This window comes from Sminthopsis crassicaudata, chromosome 4 (assembly GCF_048593235.1).
Source record: "Sminthopsis crassicaudata isolate SCR6 chromosome 4, ASM4859323v1, whole genome shotgun sequence".
Taxonomy (NCBI): domain Eukaryota; kingdom Metazoa; phylum Chordata; class Mammalia; order Dasyuromorphia; family Dasyuridae; genus Sminthopsis; species Sminthopsis crassicaudata.
Window position 1 is genome coordinate 369,580,274 of NC_133620.1, and position 20,504 is coordinate 369,600,777.

Consider the following 20,504-nt stretch of genomic DNA (forward strand, 5'->3'; position numbering starts at 1 on the left):
TAGAGAAACCAGTTAGGAAATGGAGGCCCAGGGGAAGGAAATACATTGTGAAATAATAAGATCATAGGTTTAAAGACAGAAGGGATATTAGAACATCTAATACAGCTCCTTTATTTTGTTGAGCCTGAGAGATGAAGTGACTAGTCCAAGGTTACACAAGCAGTGACAGGTAGGATTTGAACCAGATCCTTTGATCTCAAATCTAGTTTTCTTTCCACTGTGCCATGAGTAAAGAGACATAGTGAGATCAGGGCAGTAGTGGAGTAGAGCGAGATTTTCATTATAGCCCCAAAGGGAAGCTTGGAAAGGAAGAGGGCACAGAGAGTATGTCTCTGACATCTGGGTCCTGATTCTTGTTTTACTACTAATTAACTATGTGATTAATGGGCAAGTCATTTTTCCTCTCTGGTCCATATATATATGTATATTTGTAAAAGTGGGGACCCATATATATTAACACATAAAAGAAAGAGGCTAGCCCTCTGAAATCATTTCCAGCTTTCATGTTTTATCATACCATAACTTAAGCCTAATCCCAGAGACCCCACAAGGTCTCCAGGCCTTGGAAGGATGAGCCCCTCACCTCCATGGCATAGGACTTCCCATTAATGGTGTGTTCGGAGCCCTTTTTCACAGAGTTCGACCAGTGCAGATGGAATGCGACTGCCTTATAAGTCCCGGGCAGGCCACCTTGAGAGATCTTGATTGAGTCACTAAGCGCCACTTGCACTTGATGAGACAAGAGTGTGAGAAAGAAAAGGATGAGTCTGTGGGGTCCTCTGGTCTCCGCCGGTCCAGATGCTTCGTGTTTCACATTAGAATCATCATCCTGATAAACTTCTCTGTCCTTGTCTAGTTTCTTTCTTTGTATTTTTCCCCTTTATTTTATAAATGAGAGCTTCCAGAACCTGGAGAGCATTCATTTTCTGAATATAAGCCAAGGGGAAATAGAAGAAATTAATGGAGTGGGGTGAGATGTATAATTGGAGAAAGATGGAGTAGTATAGAATGAACAAGATGAAGGAGAACAGAGTAAAGGAAAATTGGATAGAGTGGAGTATAAGAAAGAAGAGACTATCTTAGAATGGAGTAAGATGCCATGGAAAGGAACAAGATGGAGACAAATTGCGAAGAGCAAAATGAAATGGAGTGGAGAAAAATGCAATGAACAAGATGGAGGAGAGTATAGTAGAGTGCAAGATGGAGTGGAGAAAGATGGAGCAGAGTGGAAGAACAAAATGAAAAAGCGTGAAATGGAATAGGAAAGAAAATAATATTGTGGAAGAGAGTGAGATGGAATGGAATGAAACAAGTTGGAGGAGAAATGGAGTAGAACAAGATGATGTGATATAGAGAAAGATGAAGTACACTAGAGCACAATAGAAAGGAATGGAGGTGGTGGAATAAGTTGGAATGAACAGAATGAGATGGAGAAGAACCGAGTGGTATCTAGAGCAATAAAAGAAGATGCAGTGGAAGCTCCCACTTCCCCTTTTCTTCCTCCCTTTCCAGATGGTTCCCAAGTACCAAGTTGGGGACAAAAGAGTGATGCTCTTCCTTTGGCCCTTCTCCATAACACTGAGAAAAGACTGACCTGAGTGCCCGTTGTTTTCAATAACCCGTGCCTCCTTCTTGTCATAGTTGATGAACTGGAAAGGCTTCAAGGAGGCTTTTTCAAGGACTAATTTAGTGTCGATGTTAATTGGAGACTGCTGTCTGCCCTGGCAATCCCCAGGCCACTTGCTTGGTTCTGAAACATTAGAAAGGAGAGAAGGAAAAATGGGGAGAGACTGGTACCGGGTCTCAGTTACAGCAGAGAGGTTTGGGGTGAGGGAGACTCCTTACTGATGGGTGCACCTTATATGATCATGTTTTCATTAAAGGGCCAGTACTGTGACTTTTCACTGGTTCATCCAAATACACTTTTTTTTCTCAGCTTTCTCTCATAGAATTCCATGTTCCCTTCAAGATGAAATGCAAGTACCACTTTCTACACAAGCCTTTCAAGATCCACCCAGCTCCTATTACAGTCTCTCCCTGAATTATCTGCATTTATGTATACAGTGTCCCAGAAGTATAAGTGAATGCATAAGATTAACATCACACTAAGACCTTTGGAAAAGCCTGGATACATACACTTTGTCTCCTAGTTAGAATGTGAGCTCTTTGAGATCAGGGAACTGTTCATTTTGTTCTGTCTTTGGATCCCCAGCACTAAACAGAGTTCCTGGCACCTTAACTGATGTTTAACTGATTGATAGATTGATTACTGAGAAGCTAGGTTCATAGCAACTGCTCCTAGATACTTGAGGGAATGTAATTTTCCTGTAAGGTTAGTTTCCCAACACTTCTCCTATAAAATAGAATTGGTTGAATCTGCACCTTCTGGGCTACTAAGTGAAGGAGATTAAAGCATCATAGAAATCATCTAGTCCAATTTCTCATTTTTCAGAGAAAAAAAAAAAGGAAGTTCCATGAATGAATAACAGTATTAATTACATTTTTCTCCATCATCTTAACCCTTTTCAGGTTTTAGAAGAGAGACCTTTAAGGGACGTTGAGGGCCCTGTGTTTTGGGACTGAAGAGGGAAAGCCTGTTATCCAGGTTATTCTATATGATATGGCATTTGTGTAATTATATGAACAAGAAGCTTAGCCATGGAAAATAATTAAGAAAATGCTCCTCTCTCTGCCCTTTGCACAGGTCAGGGACTACAGATGTGGAACTGAGGATACATAATCAGACTTTGATGGATATGTTTGTTAGTTTAACTAAACTATTTTTTTTTCCTTCAGGGGGAGGAGGTCTTTTTATTTTTATTTTCCCCAGTTACATATAAAAAACAACATTTTGGGGAGGTTATATATGCACATCCATTTTTTTTTAACATTCATTTCCTTATGAATCATGTCAAGAGAGAAAATTAGAACAAAAAGGAAAAACCATAACAAGAAAAAAAAAAAAATAACGGAAAAAAGTGAACATAGCATGTGCTGGTTTACATTCACTCTCCATAGTTCTCTTTCTGGATGCAGGTGGCATTTTTCATCCAAAGTTTATTAGGATTGCCTTGGATCACTGAACTGTTGAGAAGAACCAAGTCTGTCATAGCTGATCATTGCACAATCTTGCTGTTGTTATGAACAATGTTTTCCTGCTTCTGCTTGTTTCACTCAGCATCAGTTCATGTAAATCTTTCCAGGCCTTTCTAAAATCAGCCTGTTCATCATTTTTATAGAACATTAATATTCCATTACTTTCATATATCATAATTTATTCAGCCATTCCCCAATTGATGGGCATCTACTCATTTTCCAATTCTTTGCCATCACTAAAAGAGCTGCGACAAACATTTTTGTACATGTGGATCCTTTTTCTTCTTTTATGATTTCTTTGGGATATAGGGAGGGGGTCTTCTTTATAAGGGATATTTCCCTGAGCAGGTGTTGATATAATCAGAAATGAAAGTAAATTTAAAATAAGATACCTATACATTTTTTTTCTAAAAGATGGGACTAGAAGGTCCCCAAAATCCTTTCAAGATTTGATATTCTGTGACTCTGAGTCTGTTTCTTTCCATCTACCCATACCCCTCCAACTTCTCCTTAGATCTGGCCCTAGTTATGTTCTTGACACTCATAAACAGAGTGGAGGCTGGGGAGAGAGAGGGAGGGAAAGTCCTTGATGGAAAACAGTCAACTCTCAGTTCTCTGTTTGAAACAGTGGAGAATTCTCAAACTGTTTTCCACTTGGGTTTTTATAGTTTATCACCTCACTGGGTATTTTTTGCTTTCTTTGTTTTTATTTTAATAGCTTTTCTCTTGTAAGAGAGAAAGGCCAGACATTTTTTGATTCAGAAAAGTATCCATTCTCTGAGAAACAAACCCCTGAGTGGTTGTGGGAGGAACAGAATCAAGAGCATGCTTAGAGGGATGGGGGAAACAAGCCAGAAATTAGATATTGGTCAGAGGTGATTTACAAAAGTATTTTTCCAAATACTTGTGAATGTTCATTTTTGTAAAACTTTGTGTTCAGATTTTTTTCTCTTTCTCTTCCTTCTTTCCCCCTTTCCAAAAACAGCAAGCAATCTGATATAGGTTAAATGTGTGCAATTCTTTTAAACATATTTCCATATTTGTCACATTGTGCATTCAACCAAAATTCAAGAAATGACACTTTCTAAAATGCTAGTATTTATATAATACTTTAAGATTTGCAAAGCACTTCACAAATATTATCTCATTTGATTCTTGCCACAACCTTGGGATATAGGTGCTAGTGTTAAGATGTCCATTTTACAGATGGGAAAACTGAGGCTAAAAGGTGAAAGCACTTGATCAATTGCTCTGACCCTAGTTTGCCATGTGGGATTAGATTATTAAATGGTGGATGGTCTCCCTAAATTAGGAAGGAGGAAAGGATTCTGAAGTCGCCAACTCACCTGTACATGATATTTTCTTGGCTTGGGATTCATAGCACCAGTGCTCTAGGAAAGAGAAAAACATAGTGTCAGTTATGAGTACAGGTGGGGTGGAATAGATGTGGAGAGAATGGGAAATCTGTGGTACTGCCCTTTTGTGGTTCTTCCACATCTCCAGCTGCTATTCCTTTGAATCCTGTACTGGCTCCTCATTTTCCTCTCATCTCTCTAGTGTGTGAATGTCCACCAAGGTTCTGCCCCTGACCTTCCTCCTCTCTCACTGTACCATCTGTCTTTGTGTTTGCAATCATTCTTATAGCTTCCGTGCAAATGATGTCCCAAATTGTGACTCTAGTTCTGTGTCTCCAGCTGCCTTCTGGACATTTACAATTAGACACTGACGGAAATTAGACATCCAGAACAAAACTTCTCTCCTTCTCCAAATTTTCCCTTCCTCTGAACTTCCTTCCTTTTCTGCTGATTACATCATCATCAGGCTAGCAGTCTCAGAGGGATCTCCCCCCTTTCTTCTTCTCTTACAGCCTTGCCCTTCTTTCACATCCAATTAGCTGTCAATTCCACCAATATAATATCTCTACTTTCCAACTCCCACTCCTAAAAGCACAGTCCAGCCCCTCGGCCCTTCTTTCCCAGGTAACAGCCTCCTAGTTGGTCTTTTTGCTTCCTTGTTTTCAAATTTGCTCTTTGTCCAATTCAGGGTCATTTTCTTTATCCACTGCCCAGATCACAAAAGTTCTCTACTCAAAAAAGTTGCTTTGGTTTTCTCTTAACATTTACACAATAAAACATACACTTCCAGTCCCTCTCACTCCAATTTACCATCCATTCTTTTTTTTTTTTTTTTCTTCAATAGTATTTTATTTTTCCAAATACTTGTGTGGGTAAAACTTTGTGTTCCAGATTTCTTCTCCTTCCCTTCCTTCTCTGCCCTTTTCCAAAGATAGCAAGCAATCTGATTTAGGTTAAATATGTGCAATTCTTTTAAACACATTTCCATATTTGTCATGTTGTGCAAGAAAAATCAGATCCAAAGGGGAAAAAAAATCATGAGAAAGAAAAAAAAAAAAAAAACCCTATCAAACAAACAACCATGACAAAAGATGAAAATACATGCTTTGAATTACTATCCACAGTCTCTATAGTTTTTTCTCTGGACGTGGATTTACTTTCCATTCTTATCATCTATGCTTTACATACTTTACATCCAGAGAAAGTAGATTATTCTCCAACCAATTCTATTCCTGTCCTCTCCAGGATCTGTGCTTTTTGCTCACTCAAATCATGTCATCATCCCCTATTCCTGAAATGTCTCCCCTACTCCCCCACACTCCCTCCCTCCTCCTGGAAACTTTCTTTCTGCAAGGTCTAACTCAGGTAGACCTACCTCTTACTACAGGGTGCCTTGCTGAACCCCTCCTCCCAGCTTTGGTTGTAAATCCCTTGAGTACAGGATCTGCATTGACACTAATGTTAATTTCTTAACCCATGTGGAATTGAAGTGGAAGTGGTATCTGAAAAGTGAGGAGCTGCCCTTTCCCTCCAAGAGTAGGATAGAAGAATCTGATCAGCTAGAAGGAGGATCATTGCAGGCTGGGGTACGAGGTTGGAGGGTTGGAAGCAGAGATCCCCAGTCTCCTGAGAACCCTTCTATCCCAGTGCACTGGTGGATATTGCAGAGATGCATGGACAGATCTCTAAGGACCAGCCCCCTGAGTGCTGTCCTTAAGCTCCCAGAGGACAAAGGAGGGAACAGAAACGGAACAGATTCTAGCTCTTGTCCTATCATCTCTCCCCCTCTCTCACCTCCTCCTAAATATATAAATATCCATATATTGTGTATCTGCTTCTTATTAAAGATCTCCAGATCATGTGAGCTCCTGCCCCACCCCCATCCAGCGGCCAAGTCCCCTAGAACATTCAATTCTGTCTTTCTTTTGGCCATTAGGCTGGCTCTGCTAAGGAGGATTAACTTTGCAGGGACCTCCCCCTTGCTTAACAATCAGATTTGCTGGCTCAGCCATGTGAGTTTATTTGAGATGATGGAAAGCTAACACAGATCCCTCAAACTGCCCCCCTCCCTCTATTCCCCCCCCACTGTGTTATTAAAATAAATTCTTGGCCAAGCTCTCCTCCCTCTGGTGCCAAGTCCGCTCTCACCTCTTACCCTCCCCAAGGCTACTGCTTCAGTCCCAGTCCTTCCAGCCCTGTATCTGTCTTCCCTGACAGATCTATGTACCTATGGATCAGTGAGAGTAGGGAGAAAATTGGGCCGGTCCAGGAAGCAGGGAAACCCTCTTACCTCTCTTCTCAGTACTGGACCCTCTCTGCTTCCAGGTTCCTGGCTCCTTTTTACTTTAGGAAGGGGTAAAAAGGGGATGTTAGGTGCTCATGTGGCAAGGTCACAGGAAGAGAGTTTCATGTAACATGACCTTGAGTAGTCTGGATTGATGTCTCTCTTGCAAAGTTAGGAGGTCCATTTCTTCTGGAGACCAGAAGGGATGGAAGATGGGGAATGCATGGGGCTGACAAGGTCATCTGGACTTCTAAGAACAATATTCCCCTCCAAGGCCGCAGAAAGGGTGCCAGAGAGGAAGACTTTGGGCACGTGACTGGCCAGATGGACTCCAGGTTTAAACAGGGAAGGGAGAAGTTAACTCAGGGATAGGGGCTGGAAGTCTCAATCTGCCCCAGGTCTTGGTGGTTGTGGACGTGAGGGCAGGGAGGGTTGATTTCCCCAAATCTGACTAAGCCTCTTCTTAGGAAAATGAGTCAGATCTTTGGGGACTTCTCCTCAATTCCACGCCTGGAAAAGGCCACAGGCATGAAAGCTCTTATCTCTTGAGAGTAATATATTCTGGTAAGGCGCTGTGACTCAGACACTCTTTGGGGCTCCTCAATGCAAATGTAGCACACACTGCTGATACTATAGCTCTGATCCTTCCCGGTCTTCTCACCTTCTTTGACACATGAATCTGGACCCTACAGGTGTTGAGATGGCCTCTTTTCCCCACCTTCCCTCACAGCATCCATCCCAACTGAGTGTTTCAGGAAAAGAAGCAACTGTGAAAACTGTTCTACATCTATCCTGCAAACCCATGATTGCTTCTCTGCCATCAGTCGAGCACAGAATAATAGATTAAGATTTAGAAATGAAAAAGATCTTAGAAGACATTTAGTTCAATTCCTTCATTTTAGAGGTGAGGATATTGAGATCCAGAAGACGAAAATGATAGAGACAAGATTCAAATCTCTAGCTTCAAATCCTTTGCCTTTTTTACTTAGTTGTTTTTCTTTATGACAAGAGTTTATTCAATAGTGGTAGTGAGATATAATGGAAAATGATCATGGCATGAAAACAAAGCGAGTCAATAAAACGGTAAATAGAAAAAATAAAAAGTTAGACTTTGGGGTTCCAAGGCGGTCAGACTGATCTACGGATCTACAGAGGCTATGGATGAGCTGGGAGCCTCACATCACTTCCCATCCCTCCCTAGGAATTTGCTCTCCCCAGGCTTCCCTGGTTTCTAGCCATGACCTCTGGTCTGTTCTTAATTATGTTGACTTTTGAACTGTGGTATGCTTTTACCTACTCATCTCAAAAGGAAATGAACCAGGGAAACAATAGTGTTGAAAGAGGCCAGAACCTTGAGTGTAGGGGGTGGAGTGAATCCGGGGAGCGTAGAATGAGAGGGAAAAATTAAGGTGCCAGAAATTGTAAGCTAGGGACAGCCGACAAATATGAGTATCATACAGAACAAGTGTCTGTGTTTCAAGGTGCAATAGCTTAGTCTCGCCAACATTTTGCTGACTCTGAACCCCAACCTTGCCAAAATTGTTTCCACATCCCATGAGAAGCATTCGAGCTTAGTTAGAGAGGCTGCTCACATTCAATTCCTTGTCCCTGTCTTTGTCCATCTGCCTCAAGGAGGAGTGGGGTCAGAAATCTGGGAGTATTTGTACCTTCTCTTCATTCCAACTCTACCCCAGAGGCTCTGTGTCCCATTCAGCTCACACAGCAAGTCCAACACGCTGTGTGAGAGCAAAATAAAGACGTGCCTCTGTGGACCTTGCCCATCAACTCCTCCCCACCTCCATCCCCCTCACCCAGGGTTCCTGAACTCAGCAAAGCCCATGTTTCTGAGCAAAGTCTCAGATTCTCTTGGACGGGGGTCTGGACATGGAATAAAAGATGAGCCCCACCTAGGGCTCCATTCTTCCCCTTCCCCAACTAACCCACATTGGGAGGGGAACCATTTGGCTTCTCTCCAGACTTAAGCTCCTTCCTTTGAAAGAGAAATGTCAGTGAAAAGGGGGGAACATGTCCAAGCTGAACCCTGAAGCTCTGGAGTAGTGGGAAGTGGTAGCCTTCATGGTGAGTTGTTGAGAAGAACTAGATGACATTTGGGAGGGAGGGAGAAGGGTTGGGATTGTAAGAGTCTAACCAGGGCTCTCAGAGACGTAGCAAAAACTGTGTATGAGTATGTGTGGATGTGTGTGTTGTGGGCTGCTGGGAAGGGTGGAGCAAAGAAAAAAGGAATGAGAAAGAAGCCGTCTTCTAGTCCCGGGGTGAGGAATTTTTATCTTTATTGCCCCAATCCACCAGGAAGAGGGCAGAGACGCTAGATACCTGACAGGTGCCTAACCCAACACCAGCTTCCTCCCAGTTACACTAGTTCAGTCCCTTTCAGCTCTACCTCCCTCCGCAGTCGTTTTCCCTCCGCTACATCCACATGGAGAACCCCGAGGAGAGCCTCAGCCCCGCATAAGCGCCGGCCCTTCTCTGCCACCAGAAAGGAAGGATGAGGGGAGGGAGAGGAGGCGCTAGTTCGGGGACACTGCCGGCATCCCGTCACTTAACGCCCACGAGTCAGAGCCCCCTCCTCAGTCCCATTACATCCCCAGAAGAGAGAGATGAAGAGAACTGCAGAACGGGAGCCTTAGAAAGATTTAAAGGAAAACCTCGGCCCCAGTCCCTCAGTAACAAAGCCCCCGGATCACGTTCAGAGACAAGTCCCGGGCCATAAAAAAGTGCCAGGGCCGGGATGCCAGGTTTGCAAATGCAGTCGTTGAGATTCCGAGAAATTAAGGAAGTCCAAGGTCACAGAACTGGTGATTGCCAGTTCTTCTGAACTCAATTTTGGGGCCCGTTCCAGCGTTTGCTGCTGTCTGAGAATCTCGGGCTTCCCTGAAAGACTTCTGGGGAGGGTGGGAGAGGGCGAGCGCTGCCTGCAGGTGGAGGCGGGAGGGACCTCCCGAAGTTCCCCCTTCCAGAGAAGGGGCGCGTGGAGGCGAGAGTTGGGGAGATGGACGGGGCCGATTCAGCGCCTGCGATCCCGTCCCTCCCGGGCCCCCCGCTGCGCGGATCCTGGCTTCTTATCAAATATTAACACCCTCCCCCTAAACCTGATAATTAAGAACCTTGCCTCGCTATTAATCTTTAAACGAAAATCACCCCGGCTGGAAAGACCGGCTGAGCCAGGACCTCGCAGTTCCCGGGAGCTCACCTCCCCACCTCTCCCCCCACCCCCGGGGAAGCTAGCTGGCTGGCACGGGAGGGAGCGCAGCTGTCCTTCACGAGACACCCCTCCCCCCGGCGGGAGCCCCCGGTCAGTACCGGGAGGGGCACAGTGCCAGGGGAGCCCGCAAACCGGGAGAGGGGCGTCCGCTCTCTCCCTCCACTGACCACCTGATCACAGACCAACCTCTGGTCCCAGAGACCCTGAGGCCCCCGGGCGGGGGGAGGCATCCAGACCCACCCGAACTCGGCCCAAATCAGCAGCTCCGGGAGAGGCGGGGTGAGGGCTAACAAGCCCGGAACGGGAGAGCTGCAAAGGCGCGGTGGCTGGCTGCCCCGGACCCAGGAAACTCGCTCCCTCCGGCCCTAGGGTCTCTCGGCTGGTCCCGTCTCACCGATTCTTTGTGTCTGTCTCGGGCATTCACCGTCTCTCGGTCTGCTTCTTTCTGCCCGGTTTTCCCTCTCTCTTCACCCTCCTCTCCGTTTTTCCTCCGCTTCCAACTTCGTTTCTGCCTACCGCTTTTTGTTTTCTATCCCTTGTTCTCTCTGTGTCCCTTTGCCCGTTTCTTTCCCCCTTTCTCAGTCTTTGTCTTTTATTTCTTTTTGTCTCTGATTTGTCTAGTTCTCCTCATCTCTCCTAGCATCTTTATTTATGTCCGTCTCTGTCTGCACATTTTCTCTCTATCTCTCTCAGGATCTATCTCCTCTACTGTATTTCTGTCTGTCTCTGTGTTGTTTTCTGTCTCTATTTTCTTCTCCCTTCTCTTGAGTTTTCCCCTTTTTCTCTTCCTCTGTCTCCACCTGTTTTCTGTTTCTCTTCTCTGACTGCTTTTGTCTGTCTCTGTCTCTTTGCCTTCTGCTTCTCGGTCTCTCTCTCTGCACCCATCCATGCATCCATCCATTCATTTATCTCTTGATGTGTCTTCCTTCACTCCCACGTCTCCTGTGTCCCGAGACAGTGGATCCCTCTTACCCACCCACCCAACTGACCGGACAAGGAGTTCTGCCCCTGGAATAGATCCGGAATGGAAGAAGGACTGGGGAGCGGAGTGGGGAAGAAGGGAGCTAAATCACCTGGGGCCACTGGCTGGGCCAACGTGAGGGCCAGCAGCGTTAGGAACAAGATCATCCTCGGCTGTCCGGCCGTCTGTCCGATGGTCGGTCTGTCAGCTTGGCCACGTGTCTGGCCAAGAATGAACCTCGCTCTCTCCTGCGGTCATGTTTCTGTCTCAGGGTTTTTATAGTGGAGCACCGAGCCTGGGCTGGATGGCCAGGAGAGCTGGACCTCGCAGTCGGGCTCCTCCCCCTCTTCTCTTCTTCCCTCCCCTTCCCACCCCTTCTGGAATCTTTCCCTTGCTCTCCTCATTGTCTACCCCCATCCCAAGTTCCTCTTCCTCCTTCTCCCCCTACACCTATTCTCTCTTCCACTCTTCCTCATTTGTCCTCCTCTCCCCTTCTCTTTCTTTTTTTTTTTTTTTTTCCTGAGGCTGGGGTTAAGTGACTTGCCCAGGGTCACACAACTAGAAAGTGTTAAGTGTCTGAGACCAGATTTGAACTCAGGTCCTCCTGAATTCAAGGCTGATGCTCTATCTACTGCGCCACCTAGCTGCCACCTAGCTGCCCCCTCCCCTTCTCTTTCATTGCTTCCCCTCTTTCTCCCTTTCTTCCCCACTCCTCCCTTGCTCTTCATTTCTGTCAATCATTCAGTAAATAAACATTTATTAGGCGATTATTACGTGACAGGCACTGTGCTAAACGCGGAGATGTAAACCCCGGGCCTCCAGGACCTCATTATCTCTTCCCCCTGTCTTCTTTCTCTCTGACCTCAATTGTCGTTAATCTTTGACTCCTTCCATCCCCACCCTGGTCACTGTTCTGATGGATGGCATACTGGAGAGGAATATGATGGGGGTGCCCTGCCCTTTTCCGAAAAGAGGAAGAAGGATGTAAAAGAACAGGTCCTGAAAGCCCACTTGACTTTTCCCCCCGAATGAATTCCCAGTTGCTCAGCTCCTAAAGAGTTTGAGTGTATTTGGAAGTAGGAGCAGGGCCTTCTGAGGGGAAGGATACACACAACCCAATTAAGACTTAAGTACTTTATCAGCTCCCTTCTCTTGGTCATTCTGAAGCAGGTTATGGTCTCTTTAAGAAACTAATCCTTTCAGATTGATTTATTTCTTTCTGATTCCCAGCCCCTCCTAGCTGATGCATTATCAGTTCCGGAAGCCAGGACCTTTGATTCACAAATCCTGGTCAAAAGCAGCCCTTTGCATTCCAGGAGGAGATCTGGACCTGTCCCAGCCCCCATGGCATCTGAGCCAACTTGGGGCACCACACCCAAGCCTCATCTCTCATTATAAGAGAGCCAACCTGGAGTTCTCTCTTTGCAGAGGTTCCAAACATGGCAGCCCTATGCCTGGCACCAAGGACTCTCTGCCCACTGGAATAATATTTCCGGAGCTCTCTTATCTCTATCTTCACCTTTTACTAACTAGACTTGAACCTTACTTTTAATGCCCATATTTTATCAATCTAGGTTGCCTCCACTAGACCTCATTTAACTCCCTATACACTTGGACGAATCCTGAGGGGCTGCAGGGGAGCTTCATTTGACTCACTGAATCTCGAGCCTGCCACTAGACCTCATTGGGGTACCCCAAATCTAAATGTCATCATTTTGATTTCCTCTATTCCTTATCAATTCTATTCCTAGTCTGTCCAACTGGAAAGGGGGGGTGTCCTAGAACTCAGATTCACACCCAGAATCCTGGTCTCTGAAGCTATATAACAAAACCTTTTTTAAAGGGTCCCAGAATCTGGAGAATTTCAGAGTTCCTCTTTATCAGCAACCTCCCACCCCATCAGCTGGGATGGCATCTGACCATTAGACTTCTAGGGTCCTCCATCTACTCAAGCTTAAAGGTTCCAGATTGGACCCAAAGGCCCCCAACAATAAAGACTTTGCCCTCCTCCTCTTTCTGTCGCTTCTTTCCCTACTCACAAGAACGACTTAGGGTTCAGCACACAGGGTGTCTTTTTATCTCAGCCTTTGGTCTGTGTCCTAGGTGAGATGTGAAGGGGTGGGCCTGCTAGGAGGGAGGGGCACAGAATGGACTTTGGGTGTAGCAGCTAGCTGTTTGTCCCTAAACTTCAATCTCAACTTTTTTTTCTCTCTCTCCTTAGGTCTCTTTACCAGTCCTTGTGTCTGCCTCTCGGTTTCTGTTTCAGTCTCTCTGATCATCTCTGCCTGTTTCTACCTCAACTTGTGTCTCCCTGTTTTTGTTTTTGTTTTTTCCTTTTTTTACATGGCTTTATTAGCCTCCATCTTTACACAATGGCACTATGACATAGTGGAAAGAGTCCAGACTTGGAGTGGGAAGACTTCTTTTCATCCTTGTCTTTTTCTTCACTTCTGATTCAGTGTCAGTCTTCCAGTATATATCAGCATTACAGTCATTCTGGGTCTGAGTCTCTCTTTCTTTGTCTCTCTCAGTTTATCCTCTAGTCATTAGCACCAATGTCGGATCTGAAACTTTCCACTGGGCATTCCTTAAAAACCAAATAGTTCCTTTCCTTTCCCCCACCTAGGACCTTCTAATTTCTGGGTGGAAGCTATGAGATCAAGAATGTTGAGAACAAAGGACACCTCTGGGAGGAGGAGGTGTCAGAACTTCCAGGCAGGAGATCTTGTGAAGAGGGAAAATTTAAGTGGGGGATCAGAGTCAGCTGGAGAAATCCTTGGAAGACTTCTATCTGTTTGTCTAATCTCCAAGCTGCAGTCCCTCAGGATCTCCCTAGGGCTCTCTCCCCAGATAGCGGAGAGCTTTAGGCATAGGTGATGACAACAGTATGGGAATTAGAGAGATCTTTATACAAAGAAGGAGGGGAACTATTTGGGGAAGCTTATGCTTCCGTAAGAAGAGGAGGCAGCTGGTGGGGCAGATTTTTTTTTTTTTTCTCAAACCTCAACAGACTCCATCTCTTAGATAGCAAATACACACACTGAAGTGATTTCATGAAGAAGGGGGGGGGGGGGTCTTTAGCATCTGGAACCCTCTATAAATGGACAGAAACTATATGTACAATTCTTTCTTCCCCTCCCCACCCACAAAATACCTACTTTTACTGGTTCCAGAGTCTACTAGTTTAGGGAAGGGGGGGGGGATTCTGAGAGAGGAGGCTTGGCAATTCAGACATACTTAGCCCAATATGGGACCTTGACAGATAAGTTTTGGACAATCTCACCCCACCACTTAACCCTCTGGGGATACCCCATATCCTGCCAGCCCTCTGCAATCCTGGCATAGAAACTTTCCCCATCCCTTCCAAGGCTAAGAAGTGAACTTCTTTGAACCATAAGACTTATTGAATGTTTCCCCCCTCCCATAACAATGCAGACTGGAACCCCAGGCGGAGATGACTCCCTCCACAGATACACACCTTCCTTGTTCCAAGGACACCCCCCCTCCCCAAACACATGAACACACACACATAAACAGCCCTTACACTCCCCTGGCCCAGGATCACACAACTCCATGGAGTCCCTTTCATCCTCCCAGACATGTTGAAGAGGGAGCATCTATACCAGTCCCTCACCCCACCCTGCATCACATCCCCGTTTGCTTCTGACCCCAGCAAACCCAATGCTCCTGGGGTTATTTATGACTCTGTAACTAGCCAGAATCAGCTGCCCAAGAATACCAGCTTTATAGTCAGAGAACCTGAGTGCAGATTTTGACTCTGCCGTTTACTACCTCTGTGATCTTGGGAAAATCATAAGCCTTAGTTTTCTCATCTGTAAAGTGAGAGGGATTGTGCTAAATGACGATTCCTTCCTATTCAAAATCTTGGATCCCATGTTTCTCTTTGTTCTTTTCCACCAAGAGGACCTTGGTTAGGGATGGGGGAGGAGGGAAGAACTGCTCTCTCACCAGTGTGTTTGCGAGGATGATGTTCAGAGGAGCTTTGGCTACTAAACTGAGTGACGGATAAAACAAACCAGATTGCAGAGGAGATAAAAGGCACAGCTTCAAGAGAAAAAAAATAGGAAGTTTCTAGTCTTTAAGATTGGAATTTAGAACTCAAGTGGTTGCTGAACAAAATCCTTTATTAAGTTTCAGGTTGATGAAGAGGAATATGTATATATACAAGTGTTCAAAAGTTTTTCTCATGAAAACAAGCCATTGGCTTTATCCAGTTATCAAAAAAAAACAAAACAAAAAAAAAACCCAAGAATGTGTCATTTTAAATAGTGACTCTTTGTTCTTTTATATGGGTACATTATAACCACTGAACGAAATGAGGTGAGATCTCTCCAGACAGAGTTGGAGTAGGCCTGAAGGTCCTTGAGCATTGACTCAAAGAAAGACACACCTAAGTCCCCTTCCTGCCATCCTCCCATGACATCATTTTCTCCCTACTTCAATCAAATATGGGCAATCATGTCAATTTCTTGGATAATTCCCCAGTTTAGAATGCAAGACCCTCAGCCAATGGGAATGATGGCCAATGATGGGAGGGGTGTTTGCCTTAGGGACTATTTACCTGTCCCAAAAGGTGCCTCCTCCCTTCTATTGCTTGCTCGAGGAGAAGGATGAAACTTCTAGGAGAACGTGCAATAAAACTTTGCTTTGCTCCTAGAGATCTCTCCAGCTTTTTATTAAATGGTGACCACTCACCATTCTGAGCCACACACCACCACACGGGCAGGTATTAAAATTTGGGACAATAAAAGACATCTGATCTTGAATAAGTACTTATCTATCTTCTCTCTCTGATATATATATATCCACAGATTATTACATTTTTCATCAGTGCTCAAATACTGTTCACTGAACTTATGTAGGAATATAGCTGAGCCTTCTCTGGGTCCAAGTTTCTACAGGAGTAGTGTTGCTAAGTCAAAGGGCATGCACAATTTAATACCTTTTTGGGCACAGTTCCACAACTCAACAATAACAAAAAGGAGGCAAAGCTGCCCCCTGGACCTGGTTGGCCCCAATTTTGCTGACACAACTTCCTGGCCAGTCTAAGAACATAAAAAGTTCTAGCCACATAAACTTTAGTCCTCTTGGACTTGGTGAATTTCTGAAAACCATGATGATCACCATGTCCTTCCCCATCTTCTATGCTGTTGACCAGACTCATTTCTAAATGGGTAGGCATTCAGAGAAACAAAGGGCCACTGGTCCTTTCTTGTTAGGGCAAAGTAAGCCACCTTTTCCAAACTGTTTGGTGACTCAAACGCCTCATTTTGTCTCAGTATCAAACTCTAAACTGAGAGTGCTAGTTTTAGAGCTACCTTCAACAGGTAAGAGAGTGGCACCATCCCTGACATTTATTGTTGGTGCAGTGGATACAACACTGGGTCTGGCGTAAGGAAAATCTGAGTTCAAATCTGGCCTCGGATACTTACTAGCTGTGCGACCCTGGGCAAATCATTTAATTCTGTTTGCCTCAGTTTCCTCATTTGTAAAATGAGCTGGAGAAGGAATGGCAAACTACTTCGGTTTTTTGCCAAACAAATCCCAAATGGGATCACAAAGAGTGGGACAGGACTGAAACAACAGAATAACAACTGGATTACCCAGAAACCCATTTACTTTTTCCTTATGTAAAAGGTCATTACTATGGATAATTTCTACCTGTTGATAGAATGTAAACTCTCTGAGGGCGAGGATTGTCTCATTTCACTATTCATATAACCAAATTTTGGCATAAAGCAGGGGCTTTGGGGCAGCTAAGTGGTGCAGGGGATAGAGCACCAGCCCTGAAGTCAGGAGGATCTGAGTCAAATCTAACCTCAGACACTTAACACTTCCTGGCTGTGTGACTCTGGGCAAGTCACTTAACCCCAACTGCCTCAGCAAATATAAATAAATAAATAAAAAATAAAGTAGGAGCTTAATAAATCATTGTTGATTAATCCGAGTTCTGCCCTCTGGGTCCAAACCAAATAAGGCCAGCCCTTCAAGCCTGTGAAGTCCCTTTGTTGCTTAATGAATAGAGTTCTGGAATTCCCTGCACCACCTGGTTGCCTCTCCATCTAAAAGGAGGAATAATGAAAACTGTAATCTATATCATATATGTATAAAAATGTCAACTCTTATTACCAAGCGCTCTCATGTCCACCATTTCAGGAAAACTTACATCTTCTCTCACTTGTTCGCTCTATAATCCTGGAAAAGTTATTTAACCTGCTTGGCTCAACTATAATAGCACCCATCTCCCAAGGTAGTTTAAGGATAAAATGAAATATATGTAAAGTGCTTGGCAAACCTATGTAAATGTTAGCTATTAGAACTTTATAATAAAGAATTGTGGACTTGAAGGGGGAAAAAAGCTACTCACGACTACAGTCTGGAAGTGTGTGAGCTCAAGCCCTCCAAATGAGGCATTTCTAGGAGGTCTCTTTGCAGGATAGGCAAAGTGCTCTGGAATTGGAGAGGAAAAAAAGGCTAAATACTGCAGCCTGGAGGTAGCATGGGCTCAGGCATTTCAAGGGTGTCTCTCTGAAGGTGCGAATTCATCCCGATGCTCTATATAAATGTCAATGGAGGGGCCAAAGTAAGAGTGAATTTTTCCACCTTTTCCCTTCTCCAAATCCTAGAACTGTAAGTATGCTTTCCCTGCCCCGCCCCCCTCCCTACACTAGCTGTGCATCTTCAAAGATGCATATGTGAGCATTCCTCTAGCTTGAGATGGATGGAGGGATTAGGGTGCCCCACTGTTTCCTATCTCTTCCAAGAGAAAAGCTAGGCCTTTTGTAAGCCAAGAGGGCTCGGATACCTTTGTCTGGAGTCTGGGAGGCTTTGTTGTGGACCTTTGGCCCAACATCAAAGCTTCCTCCTATTGAATTGCTCCACCCAGGGAGCTTGGGGCCTGAATAAGGGAAGAGGAGGGGCTGTCCCTCTGAATTGGGATTTTCTGTGAGCCTCTGAATAATTCCTTCTTATTAATGGCTCCTCTAAACGTGTGCACGAAGAAGGGATAAGTCTTTCCAGTATTTTTTCTTTTATATTTCAAGTTAAAGGGAAAAATGGGAGTGGGAGAGAATTGTAAAACTCTAGGTTGAAATTAGGTTATTAGGACTCCTGGCGGATTGAATTATACTGGGGAGGTTGTGTGGGGGCAAAGTCATCTCGTAAACCTGGCTTTACGTTGCCCGAGGAGAGGTTAATCATTCTTTGCCCAAAGTTCATCCTGTCCCTCTATCCCATTTGTAAGGAAGTGATCCTGCGTCTTAGTTGGGTCCCTCTATGGATCCCCTCCCCCTTTCTCTGAACTCTCTTCTCGTTCGTTGTTCCTAGCTACTAACCTTCCTCTTTTTCTCCTCTACCTCCAAATTTCACCCTGAGGACAACAGGTTCCGATCTCCAGGTATGATCACTGTGGGGCTGGGCCAGTGCCCATCAAGGTGATATATAGCAATTTCACTCATAAAACTGTACAGAGTGTAATTAGACAGAAGCGAGCCCGAGGGTCATAGATTCTGTTTACCCTTGTGTTAGGGTTGTGGGGAACAGGTGTCATCCTTAAGTAGAGAGATCCAGTTGGGACCAGAGAGCAATGGATAGATAGGGTTTGGGAAGGTTGCTGATCTTGGAGTTTTCCCCTTCCCTGATCCTTGCTTCTTCCCTCCTCTCACCCCACACTTTCTCTTCCTTCTTTTTTTCTGTTCATATTGCTAGACAAGGACCCAGGAATTCAGTTTTCTCATTTACAAAACAGATTTTTATCCTGGAATCTCCACAGACTTGTGCCAGGACGTCCATTACATAACTGAGCTCTTAAAGGCCAACCCCTTCCTGCTGTTATCGTTGATCTTGTTAAGTCACGTTCGACTCTTCCTGAACTCATTGGGTGTTTCTTCCCAAAGATATTGGAGAAGTTTGCCATTTCCATAGATGAGAAAACTGGGGCAGATTGGGTTAAATTACTTGCCCAAGGTCACACAATTAGGAAGTGACTGAAGTCAGATTTGAACTGAAGATGAGGTTTTTTTGGGTTTTTTTGGGGTTTTTTTGATGAGGCATTGGGGTTGTGTGAGAAAAAGGTGAAGAACTTACAGCACATATTGATCAGAGACTGTTTACTAAAGTAGACCAAGCCTATTAGGCCTCAGTTTGGGCTTCTCCAGAATCACGTGATTTTAAATAAGACCTAAACAACATTCCATTGTCCAACATGGCCGAAGAAGCTGTATATCACTTTGTCTAATACCAACTAGGGGTACAGTAGACTTATGTGACCAATCACAACATATAGAGGGCGGGATTTTGGAGGTTCTTTGTTTGAAATGTATAAAAGCTGTGAGCATTTTCAAGGCTCTGGCCTTATCCTGCTGTAAAATTTGGCTTACACACCAGGATGGGGTCTGCTTCTCGAGATTCTAATAAATAATTCTGCTTTATATGAGTGATCTCTGAGTAGACAATTTGGGTAGGTCTTCTTGTCCCAAACAGGGGTAAGTGACTTGCCCAGGGTCACACAGCTAGGAAGTATTAAGGGTTCAAGATGAGATTTGAACTCACTTCCTTCTGACTTCAGGACTGTTTTTCTATCCCAGTGGTCCTCAAACTTTCTAAATAGGGGGCCAGTTCACTGTCCCTCAGACTGTGGGAGGGCCGGACTATAGTAAAAACAAAAGTTCACGCTCTGTCTCCGCCCCTCAGCCCATTTGCCATAACCCGGTGAGCGGCATGTGGCCTGCAGGCCGTAGTTTGAGAATCCCTGTTCTATCCACTGCGCCACCTAGCTCCCCCCAAGATGAATCTTCTTGACTCCAATGGTCTATCCATTGAACCACTTAGTCTTTCATTTTACACATAGGGAAATGCAGGTGGGGTAGGTGAAGCAATTTTCTCACTGTGAAACACTGTGAGTGACAGAGTTGGAATTAGAACTTGCATCTTCTAGTTTTAGACTAGAGCTAGTTAGTAGCTAGAGTTTAGACCAACTCCCTCCTAGTCTTGGGCTTTCTTCCCATAATACCACACTACACTTTGCACCTCCATTTCTCTCTGGAGCATATTTGTTTTTTGAAAGAGTTCAAGCTGTTTTCTTTTAATTAGCTCTTTGCTTATTGACTGTTAGTCCCAAGGTTACTGGCCATTAGAAAAAATTTTAGCCAAAGCCTAGTCTGGCCTTTCCTACCCTTGGGTCTCAAGGATGTTTTCAGGGATTAAAAACAATAACACAAAAAATGCTTAACCAATAAGCAAATTAACAGTGAGTGAACTGGGAATAACTCCAAACTCCTGGGATAAAAATGTTTATTTTTTTAAGTTGTTTTTTCATTTGCATATGACTCCTTGAAACCTCATTTGGGGTTTTCTTGGCAAAGATACTGGAGTGGTTTGCCATTGCCTTCTTTTGCTCATTTTGCAGATGAGGAAACAGAGACAAATAGGATTAGGGGACTTGCCCAGCTCCTAAGTATATGAGACCTGACTCTAAGCCTTGTGCTCTTTGCACTGTGTCACCTAGCTGCCCCAAAGGACTTTTTCTGTGGAGTTCTGATTGAGAGACAGTACTTCTCGGCACTC

The 20,504-nt window shown here is 44.6% G+C and overlaps 1 protein-coding gene across 1 annotated transcript in view; it reads right to left on the bottom strand.

Annotated features, from left to right (window-relative positions):
• CA4 (carbonic anhydrase 4) overlaps nucleotides 1–11,185 on the bottom strand; it is a 13,720-nt gene extending 2,535 nt beyond the window's left edge. Inside the window, exons 1-4 of the mRNA XM_074264769.1 lie at nucleotides 11,032–11,185; nucleotides 4,443–4,487; nucleotides 1,595–1,750; nucleotides 549–729 (exon numbers count right to left, since the gene is read on the bottom strand). Of these exons, the coding sequence (XP_074120870.1) occupies nucleotides 549–729; nucleotides 1,595–1,750; nucleotides 4,443–4,487; nucleotides 11,032–11,086 (437 nt within the window). The 5' untranslated portion in view covers nucleotides 11,087–11,185. The remainder of the gene's footprint in view (nucleotides 1–548; nucleotides 730–1,594; nucleotides 1,751–4,442; nucleotides 4,488–11,031) is intronic.
• Nucleotides 11,186–20,504: the final 9,319 nt, after the last annotated feature.